The 13,950-nt window shown below is 35.0% G+C and overlaps 1 protein-coding gene across 2 annotated transcripts in view; it reads right to left on the reverse strand.

The window, feature by feature from the left end:
* Window positions 1-13,950, reverse strand: part of LOC132906495 (lateral signaling target protein 2 homolog) — a 143,029-nt gene that overhangs the window by 90,038 nt on the left and 39,041 nt on the right. For both annotated transcript variants that reach the window (XM_060958744.1, XM_060958734.1), the window contains exons 4-6: window positions 11,283-13,624; window positions 10,884-11,170; window positions 8,602-9,075 (exon numbers count right to left, since the gene is read on the reverse strand). In XM_060958744.1, coding sequence (XP_060814727.1) covers window positions 8,798-9,075; window positions 10,884-11,170; window positions 11,283-13,624 — 2,907 coding nt within the window. In that variant the 3' untranslated portion in view covers window positions 8,602-8,797. The remainder of the gene's footprint in view (window positions 1-8,601; window positions 9,076-10,883; window positions 11,171-11,282; window positions 13,625-13,950) is intronic.

Below are 13,950 nucleotides of genomic sequence, written 5' to 3' on the forward strand. Positions count from 1 at the left end.
TTCAACTCTTGAATCCTTCGTTATCGTGTCTGTTAAAATATCCCCGTTCAATTTCTTCTTTCTTCGATATCGTAATATCTTTTACTCGTCGAAAATAGTCGAAACGAAGTTACGATCTTAGATTACAAACTTTCGCCGTGGTGGATGAATGTCGTACTTTCGAGTTTCTGGAATTTGAAGATTGGAAAGAAAAAGAAATAAATAAATTTAGAAGGGAAAAGATCATAAATCAGAAGATTCTTTAAATTTGAAACTTCCACCATAATTGGATGACATGCTTATGGTTCTTCCGGTTTCAAGCGTGTTTTTATTAATACGTTGCGCTTCATTTCGCTCCGTGAATATTACAGTTCCCCTTTTCCAGCATAGCTCGCTTAAGAAAACTCCCTTTCAAGTCTGCACTAAGAGAATGAACATTAACATACGCGAAACGCTGGTGCAAAAATGCATAGCACGATTGATCCCGAAAAGCCAAAAGCATGGCGAAATTGTAATTTCCCAAGAGATTTTTATTTGAAAGAAGAAAGTTGTGGAGGAAAATTCGTTTCGTAGAATCCAAGTTGAACGTGTGCCACGTGAATAATACACGCATACACGTACGCCTGGGCAAATAATATAAAAATAATTCTGAGGTACTCTCCGCTCCTCGTTAGTCAGAATTTTCTAGCTAATTGGCAGATCACGTTCGTCGCGCCTTTTTTCTCGCCGTGGCATCCTAAAATGACACGTGACTTTGCTGGATACCACCGCCCTATCTTCTTTTTACTCGTCGGTTTATTCTTTTTCACTCTTCCTCTATCGCGTTTCTTTCTCCTTTTCTTTGCTTCATTTTTACTCTGTTTGGTTTCAGTTCGTTTCTCCGTTTAAGCACAGGCTAATATGCGACATTTAGGCACAGGGGAATTCCTTGTTACCAGAACAATACGCGCATGAACGGGGAGAAAGAACAACTGGAGAGATAATTGAATGGAAACCTCGAATAAGGCTCCATAACACATTTTGGTCAAAATTCAGTTAAAATTATAGTATAGTTCTACAGTCGCTGTCGATTATTTTACTGCAGTAGAATTCCATTTATCTGAATTCCATTTATTGTAACCAAATCTTAATTGAATTCACTCATCTAAACGCGAGTTCCTATCGTGTGAAGGGAAAATAAAAGATGGTGATGAGCTTCTATTATATGAACTCCAATTACATAAACTATCTGTCCCCTGACATGTTCAGATAAATGGAATTTTATTGTAACAATGATATAGTTTTTATTTTCGATATAACAGTATTGACTTCTTTTAGAGAAAACTAAAGAAAAAAAAAAAAGAAAAATTGAGCATTGCATGATTAATCATACTTCGTACCTCGTCTTTGTATTCGTAAGGCATTAACCAACGATTCATAAGCCATGAACGAACCGCAATGTGAAATTCACGCGAAATGCATGCTTTGTCATAACTTGGTACGCGAAGAAATTAACGACACCGTTAGTTCTATTCGATGATCGTTAAGTATTATTACAGGTCGTAAAATATATAGCGATGAAAGTCCGATTAGATATGGTGTTTTGAACAATCGCACAGTGTGGCATTTGAACGAAGATTCGGGACAAACATTTTTTTAAATGCATATAACGTGCAACTTTCCTGAAGCTCGATATCAGAGGATCTGACGCGAGTAAAAATCTACTCGTCACATCTTTGTTACTATTTCCCCTTAAATACCTTACATATTTACTTCTTACTATCTAAGCACACACGATGACGTTTAAAAAAATAGTGTCGATGCTGAAAACAATCTATCCATTTTTTATTTTTTTTTTTTTTTTTGTAAGTGTCATGCAGAATCCGTTTAAGATATTCTGCCGAGTACAGAACAAAGTTTTTGTGCAACTTGAAAAATTTTCTTGCCATAAGCGTGGTCAGAAATTCACTCTTTAACCACGCTACAGTTACGAATGGATATCACTAAAAAAATTAAAAAATACCCAGTGTAGTAATTTTTGGCAGAAAAAATTATATAGCGACGTGGTACGATACTTTCTTGACAGAGAGCAACCAAAATTATAGGATGGTTTGAGCCGTTTCTTTCTGGATTGCTCTTTCAAGATAGGAATGTTCAAGTTGGAAATTAAAGTTATACATATCTTTGCCCAAATTCTCCGCAGACGAACAAGAATGTATAAGGAACGAGTGAGCTAATTTTTAAGTGATTAGGTTTTGATATACAAACGATTGTTAGTAATTCTTTATCGATTTTTGAGGGAATCATCGTTTACATTTATATTACTTACAGACGATGATATCATCAAATAGTAGGATCAAAATCGAGCAATGATTACTTCGGTTTTCGTCCGCTATATGCCACACTGTGGATCGATGCGATCGACTAGCTCAGAAAGTGAAATTGGTAGATTGCACGTCTCGAAAGCAGGGTAACCACTGAATTCGTTACGTAAGATCGCGTACACGTCGTTGTTTCAAAATCAATTGCCATTATCTAGTTTTGTACTCTATTTAATGCAGTTTGTCCTCCTTTAAAAATTCGAACTTTCCATTCTAACAACAAGGAATGAATTAAGTTTTGTATAAGTTAGTTGTATAAGTAAGAGTAATTAATAGTAATTGAAATTGAAAGCTAGATACATTTTGTTTTCTCGTTATACTGATATACTAAAATATACTTAGTAAAGCGCAGAGGACATATCTTCTTTTTTCATTATTAGGATTTCCTAATAAATGAAATATTTCTTCTTACAATTTCATAGAATAATCCAAGTTTCGAGCTAGTATTTTGCCACTTAGATATACCCTGTTTAATCATGCTGGTACTTTTCAAAGAAATACGTCTAAAACATTAAAATTGGCAAAAGTTTCCATTCTATCTTGACCTAATTCTTCTAAATTAGGTAATTTCTCAAACTACTGAATACGATTAAATTGTCCAGAATTGTATATATTTCCTTATTTGGCCAACTTTTGTAAAGATTTACATCTTGAACGTAGAAATTAGAACTTTAAAATAATCGATGATAATTCAATCCTATTATTGGACTGAGTATACTACGCTATCGAGCGACTAATTAGCCAAGAAATTATTGTTATATGTAATATCGCATATCTAATTAATTTGATAGGAAACATTGGCAGTAATCGTTTTACGGTATATGAACAATAACTCATTCGAATTCAATGATTACCCTAGATAATTGTTATTTTCGTTGCATTTCATTATATCCTAATACGTCTTAAATAATTCTTTAATAATTCTAATTCTATAGGATCGAACAAGCTGAGCCATTTTTATATAAAGATCCCTCGCTAAAGTATTTGGATCTTAAAAGGAAAAAACAGATAACAAAAAAAAAAATGCCAATTAGTTTAATTTAGGAATAATATTAACAATAATAGTAATAGTAATGATTTTGAAATATAAATTCCAAACGAGGAAATTAAATATAAAACACTGTAAATAAATTGCTATTACAAAATATTTCAAAATATTTGTAAGTATTTCTATAATATATACGACTAATTTTCATTCTTAGAAACAAACTTTCCTTTTCAACAAAAAAATTATTTAATAAAAAATGTAGATACAAAAGATACGCTAAAAAACAAAATTGAATTTTGTCTACATACAAATTATTCGTAATCTTTTATATCTAATTTCCTCAAACTTTTTGTATTTTTTGTACGCTATAAAAGTGTATTATCCAAGACAATACCTTTGTTTCTTAATGTAACAAATATCAAATATATAGACGAATTTGTACATAAGGTTACACGATGCCTTCACTAATCAGGATAATAAAGAAATAAATTGTTGCTCTAACATTAAACGAAATCCAAACATATTAGTTGTGCGAGTAATCAAAATTGTAACGCATAGTCTCTGTACCTTTCATATCGGAATTGAATAAGATCACGCAATGAAATTGACACACGACACAGAGTAGGGCGCCGTTTCACGAATTTTCGCTTCCATTATTCGCAAATCAGTCGTAAAACAAAATACATCAGTCGTCAAAAAATAAGTTCCTAAAATAAATTCTTCAAGTTATTCCAAAAATCACTTATCTAATTCAAATTTCTTTTTTGTCAAATAAAAGAAATACAATCATAAATCAATCAATCAAATAACCGAAAGTTAAAATAAATTTCAAAACTTGAATAAAAATAAAACACTTATTTTCGCATTTTCTCATCTCAAATTTTCCAATACCAAATTGTTCACATAAAATATTCGATATTAAAACATATTTTATAATTGCACTGTAATAAGTAAATTTAATAATAATCCAAGAATACTGCCCAGCCCTTCCGCAGCTGCGTAAAGCACAATCGCTCGGCTCAGCAACAACTACGGCGAATCATCGAACCTATTATACAATATCTGAACAGCCTACAATCGAAAGCAGTCTTTTAAAATCGAAATCGTACACGGACAGCGGCAGCTGTCTAATTAAAACGGTCTCTGAAATCTACGATTCTCATGTTCGCATTGTAACAAATAAATTGCTGACAAATTCCCTTTTGACGTTGTACCTGTTCACTGGACCGTGTACCAGGTGCGTCATATAGGATGATCAAACGTCCTCGCTCGGGCGTTGAACTCGCTGAATGATGAGCAGACCGCGGATCTTTATGCAATTATATGTTTTTTATTAATATAACAGGAAAAAATGGTACTTAATGATACATAATGGCTTAAAGATATATTTCACCCATTAAATGTTATAACAAGCATGTACTTGCTTTTGAATATTTCTTACATTTTTGCATGTTATGTCCATTTTGCACATTTTTACATCTTTAAATTTTCCATCGATACGTAAAGAAAGAAAAAATTGTTCACAATGTAATTAGAATAATTGTAACAAGAATAATTAAGTTTGCAAGTTTTTGTTCGTTATTCGCTATTAAATATAGTTGCGTCAAGAGTAAAGTAATAATTCTTACAGTGGGTAGTAACCGAAATAGTAAATCTGACTATAATTAAAAAAAAAAAGAGTACTTGGCTTTGGATATTTCTTACATTCCTGCACCTGGAAATTTCCTATAAATGCATAAAAATTCGCAGTCTAATGTGATAAATTTCAGTCCATGTGATATATATATTATATATATATATTATATATATATATATATATATATATTATATATTTATATATATTTATATATATATCACATATATGATCCACATATATGATTATATATATATCATACACATAGTCTGTGTCGATTCATTGAAACTCGTATTCATATGAGAGGGTGGCGTTTAATCAAGAGAAAACTTATTGTCACGTAAATTTGGCACAGAAATTAGCAACAGGCCGCTGCACGTGTACGCTATGCTTCGAAGAATCGTCAGATCGTAGTACACTCAGTGTGATGCTAGTAAATATCGCTATTTAAAGCTTACGTGAAAGTCACAGTGTACGATTAACGGGTTTATAATGTATTATCACGATTCGCCAGCGCGTATACTTCGAATGCCGGTGAAAAACGGAAAGTTCGCTCTCTCCCTTCGTTCTGTCACGATCATCACACAGTTCGCTTTTCTCTTGTACGCTCGCTCGCAAGTTTTCGCGCTATTTACAACAGTCGTCGATTCTCGAATCGCCGGTTCCGACCCGAGCAACTTTATGCTCAACTGTCTTTCTAATAAAGGAAGAAAGTGGAGCAACAACGTTTTTCTCAGAACATATTTCGAGTGGAAGAAATGCAAATTAGTTGACGTAATGTTTCGCATATTTCAATGGAAATTCGAAAGGATTGATTACATTGAATTACGGTTGTGTGAAATAAAAATGTTTCACAATTTCTTTTAATTACTTTCTTAAAAACTTTCGTAATTTTCTTTTTCCTTTTTTACATATTTCGACAGAAATTCGAAAGAGTCGATTATAGTGTATTAGATTCGTTTTAATTTAGTGTATTTTAGTGTATTAGATTACGTTTTAAAATTTTTTCAGAATTTCTATTAATTCCTTATAATTTCCTGTATTTTTGTTCCATATATTTCAATACGCATTTCAGCGGAAATTCCAAGAAGTTGATTAGATCGAATGAAAGTTTCGTGTCTTACATATGTTTCGATATTTCTATCAATTCGTCTATTCGATTATTGAGATTATGAGTATTGACATCACATTTGTCGCAGTAATTTCTCCCACTAAGAATACGTATTGATGTAAACGTCTCTCCTTCCAACGAAAGAGTTTCGTCGATAGAATATGATAGTAGTTTAAACAAGATCACGGCCCACCTATCGCTAGTCCCATTGTCGCTGGTTTGATATTAAACATTTAGATACCGCTATTTGATCACTATCGCTGAGCGAACATTTGATATAATGCACAGTTAGCCGACTCATAAGGGCTATTTAATTTCCTTTTTCTTCTTTTTTTCTTATTCTCAGTCTATGGTATTCGCATTTTCTCGCCGATCTTCATAGGCTTCTCCTTAATGCCTTTAACTATCTAAGAATCTTGCGTTCTCACCTAAAAAGAGTATATTCCAAAATTAAATACATATATATATCTATATATATATGTATATATGTATATATAATATATAAATACAAACATTTATATTTTATAATTCGATACCGAGATATTCTTTAACTCTCACAGCTATAGTGGGTGCGACGATTTGCTTTTAGTTCAAAGAATTGTACGATTTCGATATATAAGAGTAAAACATAATTCTGAAATAAATTCTTTTGTTGGTTCCTTTGTTAAAATTGCTTCTGCCGATCAAATAATATAGACAAATAAAGGAGCTATGTGTTAATGTGAAAGTTAAGCGGCTCCTCATTTATACAGCAAGTCTTTAGACTATTCATGTACGAAATTGTTATATTTCATTGTTTTACATTAGGTTTCGAGTATAAGCAGCGCAAAATTGCACTTCTCGCATGGACCTTTTATCTTAAACGATGTTCGTGTCGCTTGTAGATTTCAAATAAAGTAGACACACCTCATGTCTTGTAACAAAGTTTATTTCAAAATTTCAACAAATTCTTACACTATGAATCACTCTGTTCTCGCTTGTACCATAAAACTCGTCGCATCCAGTATAGTCTATAGATAACTCTGACAATAATCTTCCCCCTTTTACAAACCGATTTAGTCCGATCTAATCAAGAGTACGAATTGCATTATACTTATACAAATGTGTCATAAAATGTAGATATAACTTCTCATAAAGAAATATTTGTATAGATCATTCATATGCGTTATAAATATTTAAATAATTATTAAGAACTATTCAAATTATTATCAAAGTTATAAAGAAATATTTTAAAGGATATTAACTGACAATGTTTATAAAACATTATTACTCGTTTAATAATATTATATACGGTACATTCACGATAAAATCAATATTTTACAATATAACAAATTTATAAATTTAGTAAAATGTAAAACAATGATATTCTTAAACAATATTTCACATATGTCCTCGCATTTTTTGCTTTCGTGTTTGAAGTTATATCCAACATTCTACAACGAGTTCTCCGATAAAATATAAAACTAACGATTCTCATGTGGGTAAAGTATGACACGATGAAACGAGATGTTCGATTGCGTATTTATATATATTATCCGTTATTATTAAGTGAACACTCGTAGCGGAAGAAGATAAAATTCAAAACGGAACGCGGACGAAGATAAAAGAAAAATAAAAAGGGAACAGAGACGATATACAGGGAATACTCTGTGTGATACAATCTCACGTATCCTAAATAAAAAGCAACAATTGCGAATCTCCTTTCTTATTTTTTTGCTTTTTTTTTTTTATTTCTTTCATTCGTTTCTGAATACCTCCTTATCACCTATATGCGCAAGTAAGATTAAATTATGGTACAACTGCTTTTGGAAATTAGCTCCTTTAGAATCGTTCGATCACGTCGTGTAAAAATATTAGCGATGGGCGCCGATATACATATACTCTAACTGTACGGTTTTAAGTGCACGTAAATATACAAATAGCGCAAAAACGACCAAATAGTGTCAACGTTCCTTCGATCTTCATCGATTCTCTCCAATCAACTTTCAACGAAAAACATTCCTAATTTATGTTCGCTTAATTTTTATTCTCAAATATAAAAAAAAAAGGAACACAAGTATTATCATGAATTTTCTTCAGTCTCCAAATATACCAAACCAAATGAAAATCGAAAGTACACACCATCGACCATTTGTTAACATATTCCGTATTTGTAACATTTATTCTGAAGGAGGCTCTATACGTTGAAACTTTGAACCACGTTGCAACATATACATCCACATCTTACGATATACGTAAATCTGTATTGGCGAAACGGTATCAAAATGAACTTGTATCAATGCAGAAATCAGGATTCCGAACATACTTTTACAAGAAATAAATTTTCTTCCAAAAGAAATCTTCTTTAATTTTTTATTTGTTTCGATCAACGTACTTTCTACTAATAAAAATAATACTGGAGTTGGAAAATAACCAGACACCTTGAACTATATGATTCAACGTATCATGTCGCAAATTGAGAAGATCGCGAAGGTAAACTGAAATTGATAAAAATTTCATGAAACGTAAGTGTCGACACATGCATAGCGACATGTTTCAACGTACAGAGCGGGCTTAAGAGAGGCAAACCTCGAAAGCTAACTATTTTCAATCGTTATAGTTAGAAGAAAAGGAAACGGATGCAACGATCCGCGGGCGCGCGACAACGGGCCTAACATTTTAAAATATCAAGTAAACGATTCATTTTCTATCATTCACCCTCGTCACACACCTCGTTGTTCCAAAGCTCAGCTCGCTGGCGTCACTGGGGACACCGTGAACGGCGTCACCTGATACAGGAAACACCTGTTGCATACCCTGACAGGCTTCGTGTGCCCATAACGGGGCAGGGGAACGTTGTTGCTGCTGCAACGACCGCAGAACACCTTGCCACAATTTCTGCAATGGTGTCTGCGTCTCACCACCGTGAACCCTGCTTGACACGCCATACAACGAGGTGCGTCGTTGTCCGGTATCCAAGCTGGTGCCCTTTCCACACACTCCTCGCCACGCTCGGTTATGGTCGCTACAAAACAAGATTTTCTTGTGTTACTATACGAAATTTTTAATAAATGCATTTATGTACAACCAAAGAAATATTATATTATAACTAAAGATTATATATATGAGACATGTAACAGTTTCTGAAATGAGTTCCAACGCTCGTAATCCGTGATCCGAGTTTGCAGCAATAAATAAAAAGTAATACCAATACTATACAGAGTATGTTAGAAATTGGTAGCCAAATTTGTATGGTACAATTATGGTACATATATGATATCGTATCCCACGCACCCTAAAATTTTCCTTTTTGAAATGTAAACTTTTCCTGTTTATGAGGCAGTATCGTAGGAATGCTTAAAAATTGAAGTGGAATGCTTACATTCTGCAACATGTGTTTTGCACTAACATTTTAGACACTGTCAAAGGTAGGTATTCAAAGGATCCTGATATTCTGATGGTATTCGCTTCATGTAACAATAAACCGGTCTTTTAGTATTATCAGACTGTCAATAGGATTATTATCGTAAATTATACTTTTTCGATGACCTCGTAAATAGACAAATCTCTCATACGCGAAGTGAATAACTGTGCAGTCAATATTAACCCAGCCATCCAGGTAACTGCCTTATTTATCAGATAATAACGTCTTATCTATCAGTTAAGTAAACTTATTTACTGTGACATAAACTGCCTTCTATAGCATAATAATTTATTCTAAACACTAAATTATTTCTGAAAGAAGAAGTGTTAACAATGTTCGTAATATTGGGACAGTTAATCATCTTAAATCTCAAAGTATATATACAAATTTATATCCCGAAAAGAGAAAATTTTGAAAATTTCACGAGGCAATTCCTTGTGAAAAAATAAGAAGAAAATATAGAAGAATGTTTATTCATACGACGTTTTCGAGAAAATCGAGTTTGAAAGTTTATTTTAAATTTTATTTTGGAATTTTATTTCAAGCTTATTTTCTTCGAAAACAAAGCATTTTTTGAAAAAATTTTATTCCACATATTCGACTTATTTTCACGTGTAGAATAACGTCCTGTCGATCATTTACTCCTGTCCAGTCTGGAATTAACCATATTCAAGTACGTTTGACAAATCTTCAAATTCGATTTTCTCGAGAACGAAGAGTCATAATACGAGCAGGTTTTATTCTGTTTTCTTCTTATTTTTTTATAAAGAATCGTCCGCTTAAACATGTTATACGGCCTGATCGGTATGATCCATTTTCATTCCTTATCCGTAAAGTAAATATGGTATTAATGTTTGGTCACCTTTCTCTGAAACACACTGTATAAAATAATATTCACATCATGGTTTGTTTTGAATTAATTAGCATTTCAAGATCAATTCTCCGAGGGTGAACATAACATCTAATTTATTTTACTATTTTATTAGGTGTTCCTATTGTTTGAAATATTTTCTAGGAAACAGAGCGTGTAACCGTGAACTTTCTCCGATATTAATATCATCAAAAGTAATGATAAAGATATACACCAGATAGAGCAACAGAACTGTTCAATTAAAATTAGAAGATTGTATATATTTAAAAATTAACCATCGGATAATCATTACTCGGCTGTATAATTTGCAATTTAATTTTGTTATTGCTTCTTTAAAAATTCATATACCACCTGTGTTAACGAAACGTATAATGAAATTATATTATAGTGATCACTTATTATCCAGGTAATTTCGATGCATTCAATTATTCTTTGTTCGTATTTAGACCCCACACGTGTTTCAATACATACAATTTTCTTAAAATACAGATATCAAGCTTATGAAAAGTTGGGCATAAATAAAAGAAAGAATACGTACACGTATTATGATCGGTGGTGATGGGAGTCTCTTCCAAATCGTCCTCGTATTCTTGTAATAAATCCTGTCGATCATGGTTTGTAACCGTATCGTTCAACGGGCTTGTCATATGATTTTCAGATACTGAACTTTCATCCTTTATCTCACCGTCTTCCACGGTTTGACTACTGTTCATCAGGAACACACACTTCAAAATATTGCGCAGATCCGATGCGAAATTAGTCTGCAATTGATCTGCCACACCGGCTATACAAACGAATAAACGATGAACGAGATCTTCGGATGACCTGGAAAAAGGATTAGCAAGGAATTAATTGCCAAAGAATTTATAATCAAGTGATTGAAACAAAAACAAAAAATTAAGCATTGTGAAACGAAGAAAAGCAAAATAAACTTTACCGAAATTTCGCTCGAATCTTGTAATTGTTCGCAATCTCAGCGGCCTGCATAGCCAAGGCTATCTCCTCATCATCCTGACAATCACTCTGAAACTCGCTGGTTTCCGAACTCAAGTCACAGCAACTCGAGCAGCTCGAACTGGACCCAGCATCCGGCTTATGAACCAGGATATGATCCGAACTGACCGACTGCGTCCCTTGAACCGTAGTTGCGTTCACTAGCCTCACAGCTCGCGTAGCTCTCTGCGTGTTATTGTCTTTTTGTATTCCATACGACACGGTCTGCGTCGTGACCGGCGAGATTATCTCATTTGCCAGGCCGCTTTTATCCGTTCTTGGTCCCAAACCATCGTTCATCAGTTCATTAGGACTTCTACTTCCTAATTTTCTCTTGGTCTGCTCCGACCTGGGATTAGCTCGTTCGTACTTATCTCTCTTTTCAAAGTCTCTCCTCTTCATTCTGATAATTTGCTCTGACCTAGATCTCCTATGATCGAGAAGCTTTCTATTTTGCGGAGATGAGTTTCTCTGAGCTCTGGAAGCGATACTAGAAGTCCTCTGGCCTGATCCAGGCGTGCTACGAGTTTCGAAGTGCTGCAACCGCGGACTAGCATGAGGGCTGCTACCAAAATTAGGCATCTGCCTGGTGTTCTGGCTGGGATGCAGACTTGCTCCGTAACTGATCAGCCTAGGATTCAAACAACGATCCGTCGAGTTTGATCTGGAACTCTCCGTGCTCGCCGACGAGCGTACGTTTTGAAAGTTCTGCACCCTGCTCTCCTGTACCCCGTGATGAAGTTTTTGCCCGTTCCGTTCGTGCTTACGTTGATGCCGTCTCCTCTGCTTCTCGTCCTTCATCTTCTTCGACGTTGCGATCTTATCCTGGGTATACTGCTCGATCTTCGAGCCGATCTTTTCAATGTTCTGCGACGTGGACGGGCAGTTTTCACACTTCAGGTCGCTCCAGAATTCTTTCCTCGAAGTAGACGCATCAATGCTTAAATTGAGATTTTCCCAATTTTCTGAATAATTGATCTGAAAACTAGACTGGTTCGAGTCGCAGACGGAAATCTGCCCATTGCCGTACGCGACTCCAACGAACTCTTCGTTCGTCCCATCGAAGTTCGACGATATTCGTGGAATGTTTTTCACAGCCTCTGTGTTAGCCGCGTGCAGGTTGTGCACCTCGATCGAGTGGTCCAACGACGCGACTGTCTTCACGCTTCTTAGACTACAGACGCACGAGTTATCCGATATCGTGGAGCTCTTTCTCTTCGGTGAATTCAGATTGGAACAAGAATAACTGGTATTCTCTTGCGTATCTTCGTCATCTAATCCGTGCTCGTCCTCTTGGATCTCGTTGGCGAAAGTCTTCTTCTCTTCGGGACTCTTATCGTACAAACTGGTATTCTCCGACGAAATCACCGTACAAATTCCCGAGTCAGTCTGCTCGCAGATCTCGTTCTGACACTCTCCATCCAGCAACAAATTCGATAACGTTTTATTCGCCTCGGATATCAGCTTCTTCGAATCCAAGTCAGGCAAAGAGTTTTGAATGTGTACCGTCTCACCAGTTACGTTGTTCTCGTGCGACACTTGGTTCAGCAGATACTGCGTTTGAGGGATTTCGATGTGATGATCGGAGCTGCCTAAAATCTCGGTGATATCCGAGGTGATAAATTCGTCTTGCTGTTTGTGTAATTGTTCGCCACATCTATTCTCGTTCACGCTTGAAATACTATCTTCTGGAACGACCTGCTCCACCATCGAATCTACCATTGAAACAGGACTCGCGGGACATTCTATTCTTCTGGAGCAAGGACTATCGTCGCAAGATAAGTATCTACTGCTGTTCGAAGAGCTTGCTGGCTTTTTAATATGATACTGCACTTCGTCACCAACACTTTCTCGTTCACTGGATGTCCTCGTGTTACCGTTACACCTCACAGCCTCCTCGTACCCGTTCACGGATATGTTTAAGCGATTAGGCCCGGTTTCTATCATTGTTCCCCGGTCCTCCACCTCCTGATCGCTATTCCCTTCTGTCAAACGACTTTCTTCCTCTAAGATTTGAACCACGTCGTCCGCCACCTCGTCCATATTGTTCCCCGTGTTTTTCGTCACTGTGTAAAAATCTACGATGAAGTCTTTACAGTTCGGATAACCGGTATAAAAATTGTGAACGAACTCCTCCAGGTCGGGAATGTCCTGGCACGCGGACGACTTTGACGACTGCGGGATGGGACCCGGAGGCTCCTCGTTCGAGCACAGCAGTTTCTCCAGCATGTAGAGCTCGCGGTTGTTCAATGTCCAAAGAAGTTCTCTTATTTTTAGAAGAAGCGACTGCAACGGAAAGAGAAACTACCTTCAATATTGCAGTGACTTTGTTTTACTTTTCAATTGTTATTACATTTTCATTTGTCTTATTTTGACGAAAATTCTTTAATTGCTTTATTAAATAAATCTATTAAATTAATAAAATAATAAAATAAATGTATTAAAACAAAAAGGCTTGCTTAAATTTTGCGTTTACCAGTTTTTGTTACTTAACTGTGTAGATATTTCAAATATATAAGAATTGATGATAGAAAAAAATGGACCATGTTTTTGTAGAATTATTTTGAAGTTACAGTTTTTAAACTCATGTAAAATATTGGACACATATTTCA

Source organism: Bombus pascuorum, chromosome 1 (genome assembly GCF_905332965.1).
Source record: "Bombus pascuorum chromosome 1, iyBomPasc1.1, whole genome shotgun sequence".
NCBI lineage: Eukaryota > Metazoa > Arthropoda > Insecta > Hymenoptera > Apidae > Bombus > Bombus pascuorum.